The sequence below is a fragment of the Gymnogyps californianus genome, chromosome 7 (assembly GCF_018139145.2).
Source record: "Gymnogyps californianus isolate 813 chromosome 7, ASM1813914v2, whole genome shotgun sequence".
Taxonomy (NCBI): Eukaryota; Metazoa; Chordata; class Aves; order Accipitriformes; family Cathartidae; genus Gymnogyps; species Gymnogyps californianus.
Window position 1 is genome coordinate 15,240,277 of NC_059477.1, and position 21,165 is coordinate 15,261,441.

General features: G+C 40.4%; 1 protein-coding gene across 7 annotated transcripts in view; it reads right to left on the reverse strand.

The window, feature by feature from the left end:
• PARD3B (par-3 family cell polarity regulator beta) overlaps positions 1-21,165 on the reverse strand; it is a 437,827-nt gene that overhangs the window by 51,633 nt on the left and 365,029 nt on the right. For 5 of the 7 annotated variants that reach the window (XM_050899878.1, XM_050899879.1, XM_050899877.1 and 2 more), the window contains one exon: positions 188-323. In XM_050899878.1, the coding sequence (XP_050755835.1) occupies positions 188-323 (136 nt within the window). Of the gene's footprint in view, positions 1-187; positions 324-15,806; positions 15,868-16,138; positions 16,193-19,736; positions 19,819-21,165 lie in introns of those variants that run through there. The other 2 variants (XM_050899885.1, XM_050899884.1) reach the window with 2 other exon arrangements.

Here is a 21,165-nt window from a genome sequence, read left to right on the forward strand (position 1 = left end):
TTTTTAGCCAAGTTTTCATGTTATTAATGTTTTCTTTAGTGGGCTGGCATTAAGGATTTCTCCATTTCTACAAACCCCCTAAATTCACGTTAAGCTGACACAGGGTTTCTGGAAAACACAAACAAATCAGCACCTTCTCCTAACCCTGAATACTGCAAAAGCACTTTGCAACACATTGTGAACCTACCCAACGCTGGTCGTAATCGGACAGCTGTGTTCTTCCTTCGTCATCCTCATAGAAAGGTAAACCTTCTCGCCTGGCCTGATGGTACTCCTTCCGTAACTTCTGGATACGATCAGCATTCCCACCACCCGTGCAGCCACTGAGAAAAATAAAAAATGCTCAATTAAATTCATATGTACACACATATCTGACACTTACCAGGTACCCATATGAGCACACACACAGAATTGCCACACCTGAGACAAATGGATTATGAACATTTGATTCTGCTGACTTGCGTAGTGCCCACTGGCCCATATCACCCTTATTTTTGCTTTCTTGTATTAATACAGCTGCTAATTGTGAACTTGATTCCCATTTTTAAAAAAAACTGTCCAAAGAACTTAACAACTCCAGTACAAGACAAGAGACAACAGATGGATGTAGACAGATCGGGGAGCACAAGGAAACTTTTAACATTCCTATGAGCAGCTATAAATGGCTATCATATTTTAATAATAATAATAATGATGATGATGATAAGCTGCCAAAAAAATGTTTCCTTTTGCTCCCACGCTAAATGTGGAATTTCCCTAAAATTACATTTGTTCAAGGTAAAGAATAAACTGTATTCACAGAGAAGCACAGAAAGAAGTTTTATCTCATAAAAAACAACCTCCCTCCCAATTATACAAAGAACTAAAACATCAGCCAAGAAAATACAGGGGAGGCAAGAGAGATGGGAAAGCACACTACCAAATCTTGACATCATTTTTTCAAAGTGGTAATTAAACAGTAATCCACTTAGTAATCCACAAAGACTCACTTGTATGCTGAACTGCATACACTGCAAACTGCCGTGGTAAAGCTAGTAGAGTTGCTTAGTTTATCAAGTTAAACACATGCCTGTCTTTGCAGATTTTGACCCTTGTGAACCTTCTAAAACCTTACAGCTGGACTTGTACAACTGTGGAAGCTCAAGCTACACCTGGAAGGATTAAAAAAAAAAATCCTGAAAATGCCTAAGAATTAAAAAAAATACAGCCACATTTAAAATGAACAAATTAAAAGTTCCCTGCAGCTATTTCCAGCCCTGCTCTAGTCAGCACTGGGGTGAATATTGACTGTATGGCTCAGTAGCATTTACTGGCATTCACAGGGAATTGTCACAGAATTTATTTGTGGCCGCTCCTAAACTCAGACCATTGTTACTGCAGCACATCATCATATATTCTCTTAATCTGCAACCTTAACTCTGCCTCTCCAACAATGGGCTGTAGAGATACAGATTTATTCATATGAGCATAGACTCTGTGGAGCATCTTGTCACACTGCACTCCACTACGAGTATGCCAGAATCGAGGGAAACCTTTTATAGGATTTCCATAGCAAACTGAATTTGGAAAGCACATACAAAAGATTGGACATAAATGTATCAGTTCAATAACAAGTAGTTTGTAATGTCTAATGGCAATCTAGATTGGTTGGAAATTAATTACCAATGAAGGGAAATTCCACATAGGGTGCAAATGTAACTGAACATGCAGCCAGGATTGGAAATGTTTACTTGCAGCATCAGTATGTTTCCATGAAAAATCAAACACTGAAATCACTTGCCTTCCCTGGATCCTAAGTTATCCAGCCCCCTCTACTCTACGAAGTCCCAGAGGTTCCAAGCTTCTCTGGCTGACTTAGCAAACTCCTCCAGAGCATAGGAAATTTTTCTCATGATCTGCCAAGACAGTGCAGAAAGCTTGCACAAACTCTGTGGGCTATTGAGAAAAAAACCCCGTACATTCCCTTTTCCCTTTGATTCCTTCCACAGATAAATGCCTCTGTTCCTTGCATGAATTCTTGTCAAATAGTGGAGAACCATTTCCAGTTTGCAAAACACTGGAATTGAGGACTAACTAATGGGGGATATCACTTACAACAGTGAAGCTTGGTCCACAGCTCATGAGCAATACAATACCTGTGAAATCCCCTGACTTTACTTATGAGTACAGATAAAGCATTTAATTAGGGCTGCTAACATACAGATAAGGCCCAAAGTATCGTCCCTGTTGCTTTGCCAACATCATTACCCAAAGCAGCACTAGCCACGACAGGGAAACACTGAAATACAGGCAACAGGTCTAGTTTGAATCCAGCCGATCTGGCTCCCTGCAAACTGTATTAGCACCTGCCACCAGTGGCCTAATGGCCACATACCCACTTTCTACCTCCACGTATATTGGCTGAAGAGGTAATCTGAAAATACCATACAGGTTTTTTTTTTTTAATCTTTTTAAAATGAAATCTGAGATTGATATATTGTAAGAGGCAGTAACAGCAGCCTGTGCTCCGTTTACTGCAGATCTCCTGTAGGTGAACTTCATTCTGCTTAAACCCATCTAGCCAGCAAGTGGAAGTAGATACTGCAGAGAACAAGCTGATTATATATATTAAAAGACTGGGCCTCACAGCTTTTTCTTTGGCAAATCTCTGCTATGCCTTATTAAAGTACAAACCCTAACCATGCAAATGAGGAGGAACGTTTGAATGAAAGATAGCAGCACATGGAAAGTTATCCATCTGGATTAGTGTGAAAACACAAGCATAATCTCTGTGGAAACAAGCAGCTCCGTGAAGTCTGATTTCCTGTGCTTCTCTCCTGTGGGTTCTCTGGTGTCCAATAATGGGACTGCGTTCACACTGCAGCGTTTCTCCCCAGCAAGGGCATTCATCTGGGCCTCTCTAGCAGGCTGCTTATTTTCATGAAACTTAGTGATCCAGTATCTTTTGAACATTGAATCACCTGTCAAGTCTGGTAAAAAATGGACAGCAGGTTCAGAATTTGTTAGAAAGGTGGGGGGAACAGGTTGCAAGAGGATCGGTCAGTACATCAGCTTCTTTTTTTCAGGAAATAGTTAAAGCTCCACAGCTCTTCCCCCCCCATCACTGTTTATAGGCACAAATGTAAAAGACATTGCTTTTGAAAGAGCTGCATTCTAGCTTACCATGAAAGTTTTACCCTCTCCTGAGTAATGCGAGATGAATATGATGCCCTGTGCAATGCTCATGAAACAGTTCTGAATTTCAAGTTGGCTCCTGACAATTATGTGAATATATGAACCACATTCAAACTCACCAGATGAATTCAATCAGCACTGTGCAAATATCGCATACATAATCTATTAGTTTACCCCAAAGAAACTGAAGCATTGAATTCAAACAGAATGAAGTCATCAGTAATAAAAAAAAGAAACTGATAAGGCAATATTAAAAAAAACCAACACAATTTTCCAAGATTTGCAGAGAAGATCATACATTGACTGTAAACTATTCTCCCATCTGCCTATAAATACATAATTAAAAAATATTGGTTTGATCAGATAGCAGTTCTCAGACAGGGAAACAGCAGATGAATACCAGTTCAAATGTTTCGGATGCATGACTATTTATTCTGAAAAGGAACCTGAACTTACAGAAGCAATATAAAAACAATACTCTAATCAAAGTCAATTTACATTAAGGAGACTTACTAAAGCTTTTCACCAAGCCTTGTAAGTACAGCAGACAGATTTCTTTTACAGCAGCTTTACATTTAATGTAGTGCTCCCTCCTTGAGGAGATATAAATATTACATTCCTCATCATATCTACAATTTTGTGCACAACTCACTTCCCTGACATGGCTCCCTGTGCTACATGTTCTTCAGAGAACCACACAACCACACATTTGCCATTCCCCTCCACCACCATGTGTTCCCAGGCTCTAACATTTAATCTACCCATGGACTTCTCCAGTGTCACGACAAGACTGTAAGAGAACCATCCACTCTGCATTTTGTGATTGATTTCAGAACTATTTACTAAAATTGTGCTACATGTAAGGAGACTGATTCAGAAGCAGCTGATACTGGGATAGAACCTGAAGCTTTTTGGGGAAGTTTTTAAATAATGTCTAGGTGGTGGAAAATTTTTGAGAAACTTTACAAAGAGTTTAGCGAAGACTCAGATGCTGATTTCAAACAACATTAACAAAACCTGTCCAAAATCCCAAGCCACAAACAATCTTAAGAGAAGTTCAACAGTTCTTTGAATAAGCTGCACACACTGCAAGGATTTTTTTGGGAAATAGAAAAAATAAATAATAAATAGTCTTATATGAACATTCAAAAGAGGAAAAAGCACATTCCCATCAGCCATTCTGTAGTTTTGCTAGATACAATCCTTACAAACCAAAGCTTTTTTCTGGCCTGGCAGAAAGATAAAAAAAAGTCTGAGTGATCGTTCTAACCCATGCTGCTAGGCTGCTGGGGCTGTACTACCAACTAGATAAACAACTGCCAGAAATCACCATCTTCTGCCCTGTGCCTCTGAATCTGTCAGAGGCACTATACAGGTTACACCTTGCCCACTGCAACCGTAAAGGGACCTGCTATGAAACAGCCACTCAACCGATACAGCTGGAATAGGCATCCCAAAACAACAAGGAAACCATGATTTGGCACAGACTTAGCTTCAAGCTATCTCTAAAATTATGTAAAATATGACTGTGAAATTTCATCCCATCATCTCTGAAGAGATAGATGGACAAACACCATAGCAATAACATTATATACCCAATATGACAGACGAGTTATTTTTTTCAAAGAATCAAAACATCATCATCAGTATTTAATACATATGGCTCAGGTTTTGCACAAGAAAATCTTCCCTCTGTTCTTCCTCTGAGTCGTTCATCTGGATTTCAATCATTCAGGTTAACAGTGTAATTTTTTAAATTAGTGACTTCTTACTGCAGCTCTCTAGATAATACAAAATTAAAACCAAGTGTTGCATGTACAAAGTAAGATGAACCACTTAAAGCTGTATATAAACATACATTTAAAGAGGCAATAAACATTTTGTTTCCAGTGGTTTTCCTAAATACATTCATATTGCACAGGGCTTTTTTGCCAGCCACTTCTTTCAAATGCCGATTTCACCCAGCTGACTGTCAGCCTCTAAACAAACAACTGGAGCTTCCAAGTTTAAAAAAAAAAGAAAGAAAAGAAAAAGAAAAACAATTATTTTAGCAAATTTTCCTTTAACAAACAAATCCAAGACAAAACGTGATTCACAGACTCAAGAGAATGGACAATCTTCCATTCACAATCTGCTATAAAACAAAACTAATTTTATATACTGAAAGGAACATAGTGGTATGCAAAGATATACAGTATAAGGGAGTCCAACAGAGCATGTAAGAGTATCTTTCACTTAGGATAAAACTTTCATTTTGAAGTTATAACAAATAAATATTTGCGTACGTTACTCTCTCAGTTCCAGCCCTTGTCTTTCTACCCTGAAGTATGACATTGCTTATGAAGATATTTCTGCAACCTCAATAGTAAGAGGGAATAAAAAGAATGGTGGGAAGCGATAAAGAGAAAAATCAATGATAAGAACATAATTCTACAATATTTCAGCTTTCATCTTTGTCAGCCACCAAGAGAAAGAGAGTTTAGGAAGAAATGAACATTTGTTGTTTTCATATGCACTTGGGTAAACGAATGATATTGCAATGAAAGACTTGTCAGAAATACCTTGTTGACATCACTGATACTGCCTTGCAGGCTCAGGAATCATCTTTGATGTTCAGCCAGAGCCAGCCTGGGTTTTGGCTACATACACCCCACACTGAGGACCCAACTTAAGAACGATGTCTTTCTAGCTACTGGAACCATGCAAATGGTTTTACTGGTCTCCATAACACTTGCTTTCTTGCTCTGGGCAGGAATATACCCTATGTATACACAATTACCATCTTTATCAATGGACAGGGGCCCCAGTAGGACACTTAATTTGGAAACCTGTGCAAAGTGACCGGGTGGAAGACTTTGAGCCCAGTTCCATTTAGACAGGACGATCCTGAGAGGGTCTGTATAGATGGGCTGACATGAGAAGCATCAGATGGATATGTTTCTCTCTATCTGTATGTACATAAATACATATAATGTCAAGAATCATAAATAAACTGCAGGAAAACAAACTACACTGAAGAAGCTATTTACGCTTATTTGAGTTTATTTGAACTTGTATACTAAAGTCCTCGAGTCTTCATCTGCTCTACAATATTTTAAAAAGTCGCAACTGTGCCTCAGTGGAACATACACTGTCACCTTTCAATTCTTTAGGCTAACATAAAAGCAGTACAACCACTTCTGTCCAAAAGGTCAAAGACTCCTAGGGCAGCACATGACTACCATTTGTCTGGATGTAAATTGAGTCCTATTGACCCTGTAACATCACTACTGACCTCTTGACATTAGGAGCTTAGTGGAAAGACAGAAGATGATATTCTCAGGTTCCTACAGACTCATTAGGAAGAAAGAAGGAAAGAGAACCTTGCATGATATGAATTAGCAGCGTCATTAACCTTTTCTTTCCCCAAATAGCTCATAATGTGTTTACAGAAGCCTCAAAAGAATGATTTGAAGATTGAGACCAACAGATTTGTATCACTTTCATTTTTTCCAAACTGTTTATAAAATATCTCTCAGTGGCTTGACATAAAGCATCCTTTTGTGTTTCCCTCCTTTCACATGACATACAACACCTTTTCCTGTTTGTCATGGCAGATGGCCTAGACATTCAAATGAGCATCATCTTTTCAATCCAGGCCACTTCTCATCTCCATTACTCTCCTTTATAACTTATAGTTGACTACAGCTGGCCAGAAATAATGGCAGGTATAGCCTAATTTGTTGCTTTACAGAAACAAAATTGGCACACTGAGGTTTAACTTCACTGTAACAACAGATATGGTATGTGCTACTCTAACAGAAACAGGTTATTTGCAATCAAGTAGGAAGGAAAGAAAAAAAGGGGACATGTTTTTGTTTGTAGCCAGCTTGTCATCTTTACTTCAAAGAAAAGACATTTTTTTCCTTTTTTTTCCTGCTCAATGTATTGTGCCTCATCAAGGAAGACAATCACCAGATTTTAACTAATAATGAAAAAAAGATGCCTTACAGTTCAGGCTGGTTAATGGCAATCTCTGTTTCTGGCATGTGACCAGTTTACTGTTGTCTTGTTGATCTGAGACGTGCACGTGTCTCCGAAGGGCTAGGAAAGCATGGAGATTAGGGACTCGGCTGCTGACAACAACCAAACTCTCTATAAACAGTACACAATGAAAATAATGAAAAACAGATTTTTCTGGTATTTTCAGTAGCCTCTAGACAATGCAACAGTTTCTGGTTTCTTCACTAAAGATGATATCAATTATGCCTTTTATCCATCGTGCAGAAGTCACGTGTGAGGCATAATTGAAGGCCTTCTCTCCAAGGTAATTTCTTCTGGATTTACACGGCAAAGTACTTAAATTGCCTTTTTTGGCACTCTGTATTATAACACGGCTTAGGAGGGAGTATTTACTTTACTGATGTAAAGCAGCTGGCATATTTACAATAGATAGGTCACATCAACACAGAGCAGATTTTCAGCCCTCCAAACTCCATTTACAGCAGCTTTAACAATTCAACAAAGCAAATGCTGAATGCTAAACTCTTGTGTGGAAATGTAGCTCTATTTCTTAATGGCTATCACACCTGCCTGCAACTGGCAGCTACTTTTTTTCCCTTGCAGACTATTGCTTTTTGCACTACAGTTTAATAAACTTATTGGTAAAGCTGAAATAATAAGTACTTTACAGACTTCCAATGACTTAGCCATTCAAGAGTCCCTCAGGAATTCCCTTTAGCACACACAAAGCAAAAGCAGGAGGGAGAGAGGGTGACAATTCAGTGCAGTCTTAATTTCTGCACTCCCTTGTGAGGGAAGAATCGAGGATCTAAGAATTCGCTCACAGTAGATGCTGCTGCCGCCCATGTTCTAAAACATATTTTGTTGAAAACTACAAAGCCCGGAGTAACCATCCATTTTCTCCCAGAAATTACCTCTCCAAGTTTCACACTAGAGACTATATCTTGCTCTTCGTTACACACATGCAAATCTATGCCACTGGGAGAGTGGCAGCAACTAATCCTCTATGTGGTTTGTGTTTAATACCTGGCCTAGGTAGAAATGAGGTAGAAATCTCAACCTCAACTCAAAAAAAAAAAAAGTCTCTGTGTCTGTAATCCTGTTACAGATATAGCTTACATTAAAAAAAACACAAGAATTAATTTATACCATGTGCAAAGCATCAGGGAAAAGCACAGATCTCAGCCAAAATGCATCCCTACTATAAAGTTGGCTTTTTGGGGTGTTTTTAATGAATGGTCACTACGAGGATAACATTAATCCAGCATTAGGACTTTTATGGGAAAAAAATACAAATGTAATTTTTTTTTTCTAACTGTCAGCTGCATTTCTAAAGCTTTAAAGTCTGTAGCTTCCAGCGGCCTTTTGTCTTTCTGCCATGGCAGGAATATCTTGGACAGCTGTAAGAGCTTTGTAAGCTATCTTTCTCAAAATCCATTAGCTAATTCAAGGAACCTAATTAGAGCTGCCATTTTGATGGAGCATATTGAATGCTCTGTATAAACTAGTAACACCATCAATGTTTATTAAAAATTGCAAGAACCAAAGCTCTCAGTTCCATATAAATATTAACGGACAGATACACCATACTTCTTGAAATATAGATGGCCTTACGTCCACAGAAATACACACAGGTATACTTACAACCCGTGTGATGCATTTATTCACAAAGGCTGGAGTACAGAAGCAAAACCTAGGGACAATTTTACACAAACTGTTGAACATTGACCAGCTTCCATTTACACCATCCTTATGTGCATTAAAGGAAGCAAAGCACACTAAAGATGATTTGTTTCTTGTGTTTTTCCTAAGTAGTGTGCTGACAATTTGGAGTGTATTTTGAGCTTACCTCAAGAATGCACTCCAGCTGGAACTGTTTTATAGCTCCTCTTAAACCAGCCACTCCAATCACCGTACTTTGTAGACATTTACACATATTCCAGTACTACACTGTTTAAGGGCATCCAAAGATTCAAAGGGAATTTGCACTGTAGAGCTAAAACTCAAATTTTGCTGTAGACAGCAACAAAATTGCTGAAAGGAGCCAGACATCTGGAGCAATGCTCTCCTACATTCTGCTGCGTAAAAGCCCAACTATAATGAAAAAGCAACTTGCAGATAATGATACAACACATGAAATACTGACCATTCTAAGAATATATCAGACACCTAATTAGGTTAGGCTGTACAAGCATATGCCTTTGGCTGCAGAAATAAAAAGTTTTCTGGCTACTTCACAGCTTTGTTTTTAACTTGATACTTCATAAATGGAACTGCAGAAAACCTCATATGTTACCATTTCTATCTGACGTACACTTTCATACACATCTAACAGTGCCTGGATTCTATTTATATGTACAACTAAATATACGTGCATAGAAAAACCATCAGATTTGCTATAGAAAGACAGCAGATGTTCTTATTAAGCCACTGGCACATGCAAGGTGAAGCATGTAAGCCTTATAAGGAAAGCATTTAACATTCCAACTACAAGCTAAAGAAAAGGAAAGACAACAAATGAAATTATTTCTAATGTATTTTACTAGCTGTGAGTGCAATGCACAGCAAAATGAAAGCACCGTTGAGCACGCTCGAATGACTCTTACAATACATGGGGCTTCTCACAGAGGGGAGTATAACCCATATACACTCTTTGGAACATCCTAACTGCAATATAATAATCCAAAGTTCACTACTTCTGAATACATACTAAAATGACACACGAAGCATTTAACAGATGTGCAAGAGAAACAGGCTTAATTATATTTTCTACACCGTAGTACTGCAAGGGGCTAAAAATTTTGTGACAATCTTACCATGGGGACAACCCTGAAGGTAAATTCATTTTAGTTCTCTGATAGGGCAGTATTTCCAAACTACAACTGAGATCCGAGCAGTTTCACAGGAACATGCTCAAAAATCAAAACATCAGTTACCACTAGCTTCTCTCAGGAATTATATATGGCAAATTTAGCTTGTGGTTATTGCTCAACAGAAACCCTGCCAGATGCTGAAGTGGTTGATGGATTTTGCAAAGTTCTGTCGCCTTCAAGGCCACCCTGCCTACCCTTCCAGCAGCCTCCCTCCTCGGGCACCTCTCCCCCACGCAGCTGGGCTCCTCAGAGCACAGTTGTTTTGTTCACATTCGCAAAGACGGGAATGCGCATTCCTTCAATTAGCTTTCATCGCAAGTTCTACATCAACAGAATTAAACACTTTATAAGCCGAACTGCATTTCGGAGAAATATTTCTGAACGCAGGGGCCTAAAGTCAGCAGTGTAACTTTATTACTTTTTATTATGCAGGCAATGGAAGCTCCTGGACTTCCAGACATGCACAGCTTGTCTAGCTCCTTCTTCTTATGGCTGCAGCTCCACTGTACCTCTGAAATTACTCCCACTTTTCCACTTGGAGAAGTCAGGGCTGAATTTCAGGTGTTTAAGATTGAAGGTAAGCGCTACTCCTTTTCAGTAATTGTTTTGAAAAATGTTAAATTAAAATGGAAAAAACCAAAGTAATAGAATCTTCAAACTATACACAATCATTTCCTGGCATATCTCACCTGGAAGAGGAAGAGCGAGCCCATCTCTCTGCATTTGGCTGGGAAGTCGCAGAAATGCTAAAGCAAGTGTTCTGGTTCAGGCCCATCTCTCTCTCTACAGAATGACCCTCATATGGTTTCAACTGCCGTGTTTAGAGACACACCTTACAAATACTTTCACATCTGTTTTTGTCTTGCTCCCTTCATTCCCTGTTCTCATCCTGATGTGGAAGTCTTTCCCTTCATACCTTTCAGCCAAGGATGCCAATTTCCTCCATCTATTTATTAGCTTCCCATACAAGCACATCCCTGTCCCACAGGCTGCTCTTAGTACAGAAACACCTCCCCTGATGCGCCTATGTCCACAGCACTCCTTGAGACCCATCTCCCAGAAGCATTTCACAAAGCAGCCTGCCAGTAATGACGAGGCCGCAGGTGGCATGGGACACCCAACGGCACTTCTTCCTTTCTGCACTGGTTCAAATGAGTGTGCTCAGGTCTAACACTAACAGACCATTAAACTTGCAGTACCAGTAAACTTCTCTCTACTCTGCACTCTACTTATTGTCCACAACTCTGCCCTGACCCAGCACCCCTCCTTTGTTCTCCCCATTCTCTAGCTGCTCCAGCAATTCTGTCTCTTCTCTGTTCCTATTCTTGTCCCACCTCTCCATGGCATTTCTTAGGATTTTGCATTGAAATCAGCTCACCCTTTTCCCCCCTGGAATGTGGGGTGTAAGGGCAAGGGGACACTGATCATGCCCCATTCACCTCATCCTTCATTCCTCCACCAGGAACCTCTCTGGTCCCTGCAGCCAGGAGAACCTACTACTGGAAAAGCATGTCTAGGCTCTGGCAGTTCAGGACGAGCACTTTTGGTGAAGTCAGCAGCCAAGTTTCTATCATGTGTGTGGGAAGTACTCTAAATCTCATAACTTAGTCAAATTGTCAATGTTCAAGGGGTGGCAAAAGGCACAGTCTGGTATAAGACTAGTCTGTGTTCCCTTCCTAAATATAAAGCCCCCGTTCCAGCGTATGGAAAGACTACAGCCTCTTATTGAAAGAATCATATGCTTCTTATTTTTACTTTTTACACAGACAAAACAAACCCTTGTCTTCTCCCTCCAGGCCCCCCCAAAACAGCTGTCATCATGTTCCATAAAAATTCAGCTTCCGCACACCTCCTACATAGGCATTTTCAACCCAAATGGTTGAAGACTGGTTATTAACAGGTGGAAATACAGTTTTCCAATGGAAGTCAGGCCAGCAACCCCCCTCACACAACTGGCGCAGTCCGGGTTTGTATAGCTGTTCCCTTCCCTATAGGACTGCATGCTCCCTGGTCCAGTGGCTGGCTGTGTGTTCCTAAAGGCAGCATAAAGCTGGTTTGCTCCTGGCATCTGCGGGATGAGCACTCCTTAACAACAATCGCAACACCTTTGAGGTACAGCCTGGTAAGCACATAGTACTCCTGCATGTGCTCCAGATTAAGCTGTAGTCAGCTTAATGAGAGACTTAATTGATGAGTGCTACTTCCTTCACTTGTCCATTAAGATAAGTACAGCACATGGACATTTCAACCCATCAAAGACGAGAAAATGCATTAATTTTGGTTTTCTTGGAGCTGTTAATAAATCTGACACTGTCTGGCAGTTTTCTTCATTTCCTACCATTTGACAGATACTGTGATCACAAGTTACAGAAGATGTTTTTCCTCTGAAATTATCACTCTGGTAATACAAGCCAGAAGGAAACTTTATCAAGATACCAAGAAGCTGAGTATCGTTTTTATTTTTAACTTTATGCGGCTGGTTTGTGAATATCTCAATGTGATAAATAAATTCCATCCGGTACTATTAAAAATACATATACACATACATATTACAAATGATTGTATTACAGCAAATAATCACACTGTGTATTTATTAGTAAAAGTCAGTATTCCACTCTCATAATTAGCCTGGCTCTACTTAGACCCCTTTACTGTAAGAACTCCTGCAACTGTTTTCTTCCTCTTTCTCTCTCAAATTGACATTTGTATGGAATCAAGAAAAATCTTCCTTAATAATTTTTCATTACTAATGGCTTTTTTTGGTATGTGTATTTGGGAGGAGGGAAGGCAAAGGGCAGGAAAAAGCAGCTTTAAGTGCTCTGCAAATGATCCTCCTGAATCTGGGCCTCATAAATCCTATCAAATGTTATATTTCATCAATAGGCTGGAAAAGCTTTTTTCTCTGCAATGATGAAGCCTGGCTTTAAAATTTATGGTTTCATTTTAGAAATGGACTATAAAAAGAGTCTGACTTAGCTGTCTATCAACTGTAGCTGACATTAGCAAGTTAGGTGTGGACTTTCAAAGTGTTATATGTATTTTTTATTTATTATGCATGTACATACATACATATAGAGATATATGAGGACATGTATATCACTGTGGGTTTGTGCATGCATAAGTACACAGCTCGCTTTTTTTTTAATTTTGTCTTAAAAAAACCCATTTTCTTCCAATGCAAGAGGACCTGAGATATTCAGCAGATTAGATTGCAAAGTGATAAAAGTGTCCAGACCAGAGTCGGCTCAAAGATCTGCAGCAACACAAGCAAATTGCATTTTGCTGCCCAAATGATTGAGATAAAGTAGTTTATTTTGTTCTCATTTGTGGGGTGGTAAAATGCAATTCAGCAATGGCAGAGCAAGTTTCAGGAGGAGGCAGGGAAGATTTCAATAGGCTGCGGGAAAAAAAAGAGGAGGGTGGCAGGAAAGGACCAAAAAGTTTTAGGTGGGGGAAGACAATTAGCAAAGGACTGACAGATTGGGGAAGAGGGGGTGCAGAGCTTCTGCACCTCTCATGCATGGGGAGGGAGGGAGGGAGGGGGGGAAGACAGTCTCCCTTGCCTCCGTGCAACTCTCTACCTCTGCTCCCTTCCACAAGCCCTGGAAACAATTCTGCCTCCCCAAAGACCCTCTCCTACTTGCTCTCCGGCACTCCCTGGGGAAGGAGAGGGCTAAGAATATGGCTCCTATTCCTGTTGCTGCCACCACTGATGGGAGCCACGTGGGTGCCACAGCTGTCCCTTACAAGCCCAAAAGCTTTCTCTGGCAGCCACAACAGCAGCTTCCTCAGATGGAGGAGGAGACAGTCTGTGCATGCTGCCGAAACACCCACTCCTCTCCTCCCTCACCACCAGAGCTGGAGGTCTGCAGCCAGTGACTACTACTTAGTTCCCCCTATGCTTAAAAGCAGCCTCAAAGGTAACTCTTCTAATAGAAGCATTACCGCTCCCCCAAATCCTCATGCTTGAAAAAGCAAACCACATTTAAAATAAAAAACAGATAAATAAAGTGACATAGCTGCAGCCGGAGAAAGTGAAGCTCCACTCTGAATGTAGGGGAGCCCACCTCTCTCCGTCCGCTATAGAAGAACCTAGTTTCCTAACTCAGACAATTAATGATGGATTATGTGAAAACAGCAAATCAGATGATGCTGTTGAGGCATGATATGAACTAAACAGAAGAGCAGTTAATCTAAATCTCATGTGGGATGGTTATTATTGGATGTTGCCATTGTTGCTGCTGAGTCCAGCTGTAACATCGGTTTTGGTGGCAACACATAGAAAAACGTGGAAGTCCTGTACCTCATTATAAAACAAGGAGAAATCTCCCCCTGTGGAACATGGTGAAAGCTGACAAATGAATACTACAGAAAAGGTTGGGGGAGAACGGTTAACGGTAAAGGTATTCTGAGTCAAGACCATGAAAACAAATCTCTTCTTCCAATGCCTCTATTTTGTAACATGGACAAGACGAATAAATAAAAAAACCCGTCATCAATGCTGAGGACATGTATACTGTGGCCTCAGATCACTCCTGAAATTCCCTGTTGGGAGGATATTTGCCAAGGTTCCCGTCACCAGCCCCGCCGGGGACAGCGGAGGGAGGCACTGCACCAACAGGCACCGCAGGGCAGGACCCCAGCGGCAGCTCCTCTAACACACCCGCAGCAGGGGCCTCTTCTGACTATTGAAGGGAGCTGGCTCTGCTCACCATGGTCAGCAATGGCACATGCTAGCAAGGGATAATCACTCATTTGGTATTATCAAGCAGGGGAACAGGTAGGGGAAATACCACCCATCCACATTCTGCAAATCAAAATGTGTTCTGCTTCTAGCGCTAAGTTTCCACTGTATGTATACAAAATACATAGTGCTTACGCCAACTTATGGAAATGAGAGGAGCTGCAACTGCCTGTATTTCCACAAAAGGGTATTTGTATTAACGGAGGGTAACTTTATCAAACTTTGATCTACAGACAGCACATCTCTGGAATTCTACATTTTTTACTGGAAGGAGGCATATAGCAGCGTCACATGACATGGAGCGGAAGTTACTTAAAACAAGAAAATCTCGAAATGTTTCAGATTCATACAAGTTAACGCCATTTAACAACAAAATTCAGGACACTAAAACAATATTGACATGATAGTGTTTTCAAACACAAACACACTCATCCCACAGCAGATCAGGAATATTTCTAGCAGTATATTTTTTCCCATAGTTTTCCTATATGTTTCTCCTTGAAGGTTTCAAAATAATCAAGCAATTCTGCTTTCCCTGTAACTCTTGGACCTTTTCAAATCTGAATTAACTCTTCTATACACAAACATCTTTTTGCCCGTCTGCAAAGAGAAGCTCCCGGCACTGTTCAAATCCTTAATTTTTTCCCCTCTAAAAATCTTTTCATCTGATTTCCCCCTCCCCCCAAAGGATGTTTTTTTAGTTTTGTTATTCCTTCTTCTTTCCTTGCCTCCTTATTTCCCCACCCCTTCCCTGAGACTCATCTCCAGCTTTTCTTTTTTTTGTATTTTGTTTGAGGTCTTATGAAACCCTGACCTGTTTACAGAGAAAAACCCACACAGCTCAAGGGCTAATGTTTTACCCCTTACTCACCATCCCGTATCTGGCTGCAGTCAACACTAACCAGAATTCATCATCATCAATGGATTTTCAGTGACATGCGCTGTTATTTGCTCAGATAATGGCCCCATATATTGCCTTTGAAATGAGGGTGTGACCATTACTTAGGGATATTCTCAAGAGTCAGTAATTGGCGTTGCTGCGGGACATGTTTGCTTCATGTTTTGAAGGCAGACCTGCAGAAAAGCAAGCTTTGAAGTGTTTTTTGGATGGTACAGTGCTCTCAGAAGGACACAACGATATTAACCTAAGCACATCATCTTTGGATTGGAGCAGGCCATTCGCTAGCTAGTTTGGAGCACAGGGGAGGAACAGGCATACGCTGCCTCTGAAAGGTCAGGCAAACACATGAGGGTACAGACCCTTCCAAATTCTGTAGTGAGGGCCAGGCTAAACAATGTAGGCTGGAGTGGCCTCACTCCAGCTTCTGACAGGTATCTTCCTTACCTCCACATAGTTTTGAGATGGCCTTCAAATCTTTCAAGACCGCCTCAGGAACACCTGCAAACAAAACACCACTGCAACATCCCCATCAGAGATACAACTCTCCTTGCAATAGGCTCTGCACAGATGCGTAATAAAGAGACAGTCCTGTTGCCACACACAGCAGAATGACAGAAACAGTAAAAGCAGGCGGGGGAGCGCAGGATAATACGGAAATAATACTGGTCCGCAGGATGCCTGACAGTGATACTTGCTGTTTTAGGAAGGAGGCAAATGTAACATGCCTATACAGGCTGCAAAGACAACTTCAGAGTTTATGAGCCTCACTGCTGTTTAAAGTCGCTACAGACAGACAGTATGCTATTTTTTTTTTTATTTAAAAGAACTAACAACTTGATAGAACTACTGGACAAACAGGACCAAGCTGCTTTGGTGCCAGGTAACTGTAAGAAGCGTGTACAGAATATCTGTGAGAATGCAGCCTCCAAAATTACTATTTCCAGTGTAGGATAAATATCCATCCACTTCTCTAGTCCTCAACTTCACAAGCTTGCCAACTGAGCACAAATGTGGATCACAGCCTCCATTCCTGGAGCAGCAGAGAGATGGATATGCTGTATCCAGTCCAGCTCTGTACACTTGTCCCACCTGGAGAGAGGAAAGCAAGCCGGCCCACCAAGATTTGGGAGAAGGAGGAGGAGAGATAGCTTCCATCTGCTGTATTTTTTCTGCAATGGCCAAGGTTTAAAACCCCATGGATGTGCATTATCACTGACTTAAGCACAGTGACCATAAGATTTTTCCTTCCCTCATTTTTCTTAATTCAAGTATATCCTCCATTAATGCAGAAAATTACCCTTTTTTTCCCCATCTAATTCACTGCTCCCCATGGGATAGCCATTAAAATTGATTCATGAATACACTACATTTACAGGCAAAAGTGGAAACAGAGAAACCCCCTCCCCATCACGTCCCTCTCTAGGATGGAGTTTGAGACACTTTGAACAAAGAACCATCAAATCTTCTGGCATACAGCTTAGAAATCAGAATGTGATTTCCAGTCTGTATCTCTTGCTTCATTACAGAAGATATGGCCCTTAAAATAGGCAATTGGCTTTGACCAGTAATGTTTTAGGCTCTAGCTTTTAGTTTTGTTTTTCTGTAGATTCCACACCGCAACAGGCGGCTTCCCTCCCTCCAATCCTGCCCCCCAACCCCAGCTGCAGCAGTGAAGATACCTAAAGGATTCAGGCAGCTGGAGAAAATGCAAGACCCTGGCTCTTGGGCCTCGTCTGTGTTTCACTCCTTTCACTCCTGAACATACATCTGTATTTGACAAAGTCATGTTTATCAGATAGATCAGCAGATAGTCTGCTATCTGTGTTGTGGTGCAGAATTAGGTCAGAAGAGTACTCTGCCAGCTTGCGTTTAGCTGTTTAATCCTGCATAGAGTAGTCGTGGAGACAGCAATAAAGGACAACTCATCACACTAACCAAATTCTTCACTCCCTAATCCTGGTCAGTTTTCCAACCTTGAGAGGAAAATGAAATAAATATCATACATTACTACTTTTTAACTGCATATTCCAATAGCACAAATTTATGAGAACACAACTGAGGCCAGGAGGCAAATTTATTTTATGAAAATATATCATGTTTGAGGGCAAATTGAATGTTATAAAAATAAAGTCTGAAGAATGGTAGTTCTCAACTTTTAAGCTGTCGTCTTCTGCGATGCCGTAGCTGGGTTTTCCAGCCAGCCTCACCAGATGGCCACATTGGCCACCATCAGAACAGCAGTCTGGAAACAAGTGCCCTACAGCCTTGCCTCAGCACCTTGGCTGGAACACGCTCTGAGGCGGCAGTTCTGTACTCACAGTTCAGAGATACTCCCAGTGCACTCGCTTAAGAATTCCTGAAATTTGTGAAGAGATTAAAGCCAAACTTCGGGTCCCATAGAGGTCAGGGAAAATAACAGAATGTTGGTTACCAGCTTTTAAATGTTAATCATCACTATTCATACTAAAACCTTGTTACACTAAAAACAACCCCTCCTCACACCAGCACACAGTATGAAAATCTGCTTAAAAATAGTATTAAAAAAAAAAAAAAAAAGGAATTTTCTCCTAAGCAGTAGGTAAGTTCAGCTGCAGAGGATTCCAGCACCTACATACAATTTTTTGTTTCATGGAGGCTGTGCAACCATTCCTCCTCTTACATACAACTGTGCAAATCAGTGTGTTAGTGATGCTTTTGCAAAGAGGGTTTGACAACAATAGAGAGTCCCCAGCCTGCTAAATAAGAACTGACAACTCCATTTGAAAGCTGTCTCTGGATGTGTTTTATGTGCAGAAATTATCTGTGACAGTTCAGATCAAAATAGAGTTTTCGTTTCATGTGAGAGGTAAATGGACAATAGAATAGGTTACTTTAAATGCTGTAGTCTAGTTCAATTAATGTTTCAGACATTTTTGTATGGATTTCTTCCATATTCTGCGCTCTAAACTTTGGGGTAAAAAAAATTTAAAACTCATTTTGTCAATAGCATGATGCAAAGAACAGGCCAAAAGGTAATAAAAGTGGTTAACAAAAACAGTCATGCAGAAGTATGGCAAAAAAGCTCAAGTTACAGTAATCTGGCTGTGAAACTAGTAAGTATAAAACAGAAAAGCAAACATCACTTCATCATTCTTTCAGGGAGAACGAGGCAAGGGAATCAGTTCCGATTTCCCACCTCAAACAACAGAAATTTTGCCACTTACTTTGACAGAAACAGGACTTGCACATCAGTCTTCTTTCTGAGCAGCAGATACAAATTCACATGCTATCACTTGCTTTTCAGATTGTGCAACATAAATTTACAATTTCTAGCTTAACTATACCAATGACACCATTTGTACTTTAAAAAAATGTCAGATCCAAGATACTGCTTTGGCCTCTGATGCAAGGTTGCAGATTTTCATGTTTTCCAGAACATTATACCTGCTGATTCTTTCAAAGATATGCCCCATTAAGTACCAGGCATGCTATGTTACCAGAAATAAGACAGAATACAATATGAAAGCATTAATGATTTCATCTGTTCTTGTATCCTTTTATGCACTGTGGCAACTGCTGCGATCTTATGTATACAGTGACTATCACATGTTACTACCCACATCTACAGAAATGAAGCATCCACTACACCAAATTTATGTGTTTATCTAAATTCAGATGTGAACTGTCACTTTTCATCCCAGTAAACACACATTCACATTTGTTACCTGTAAATCAATCACTTGTTTCCTGACTCATTTTAAAGAAGTGTGTTTTCTTAAAGGTCTGGAGCCACCGCTGTGTTACTCAAGCACAACAGTGGCTCTCACATAGAACTGAAGGGAGCTGTGCTGATTCAGTGCCTGTAGCTTCCTAACTATCTTTTTCAAAGTTGATGGGGAAACCAGTAGTTCATACATTGCTTTTTAGATGTAAGCACTAAGTATCGTTAGTAGAGAAGCTACGGACCCACGAGTGAGTGATCTCATCCCAAACAAAGGCCCACGAACCTTACATAATCTATTTTGTTTATGCCACACTTTAAACAATGCAGATTTTGAATCTTTTCTGAGAAACAGCATTTTTCTTGGCACGATTTTCAACTTCCACCCACTTGGAAGAGCAGGTGTCTTTGTCATTTCTCAACCCTGGGAATAAAGAAAACATTTAGAAAACATGTTAAAATTGTTTTCCTAAAGTCAGGGGACATTAATTTAAGGTTCCATGGGCATTACAGAAGAACAGACCTCCACTATAAATGCACTGAGCTAGTAGAAACACTAACTGAGACAAAGCATTCAGAAGATACGAGACCTCAGTATCTCTACTGGCCAAAGACTGAACACTGGTAATCTTATTCCTCAGAGGCAGGTTTTAACACAAAAGAGAAATTAACTTCTATCTATGCACTGAAAAGAAAAACAACAGAACAATGAAGCTGCTCAGACATCTGGTGTGTTTGCCATGGCTAATAGTAATGACATAGCGAGCAGAGTGCAGATTAAAGGCGAAAAGGTATGAAGGAATACTGTTAATCATTTCAGAAGCCACACAGACATGTAAAAAAATACCAGTACTCAGACTAATGAGTCTAAATTTTGGGAGGAATTCTCAAGCACTTATCATATTTAGATTGATAATCTATTTGTAGCAGCGCTCAAAGAAAGAGAATTAGACTTCTGCCTATTCAGTTTTGGAGCCAGAACATGTCACTAAGTGCAAGAGACTTTTCAAGCTCTGTAGCAAAGAGGTCAAAGCATCACCACTGATGCAGACAGTGGTATTTACAGAGAAAAGGAGGAAAAGATCAATCCCTTCCCCTCAGTCCCCTTTACTCTCCCTCTCTGAAGCAGCTGCTGCTTAAAAATTGCCATTGTATAGAGGCACGAAATAATTGCCTCGGTTTTTTTTTTCAAATCAGGGACAGCAGGAGATGTTTAAGGAAGAAAACAACACCTTATCCAGGTGAAGGACTGCAGACTGTCTCCTTGTAATTTGTGTACTAACAATCAGTAACAATTAGGAACAGGTTTATTGCTCTGATGCTGTTCCCCAGCCCTCCTCCACAACCTCACACCTCTTTGACATGTTGTGGAAGCATCCGCTGATATGCAAAGCAGGGACTCCAGCTGCAGAAGGCCTCCTCTGTCATTACCCCAGAGCAGAGCAGAAGCAATCCAGGTCCCCTGGTTAGCAGCACACTTACAGCATACAAGTGCTCAATTAAAGCAGTCCTTTCAGACAATTATTGAGCGTTATGGTGACTCAGGCATAGAAAATAGTTGTCCTCTCCCCGCCTCGCCACAAGACAGACCACGTTTTGAGCGTGTTTTCATCCCTCTGAAGGTGCGTTGTTGCTTACTTTTCAATTGCCAGGCCATGTACAACACTCACATTAGAAACATATTCTATGCTTAAACTTAGAGGCCAGTCTCAAAATAATTGTTTTCCATGCATTTTATGTAAATACCATAACGATCATTTGCGGCTCATTC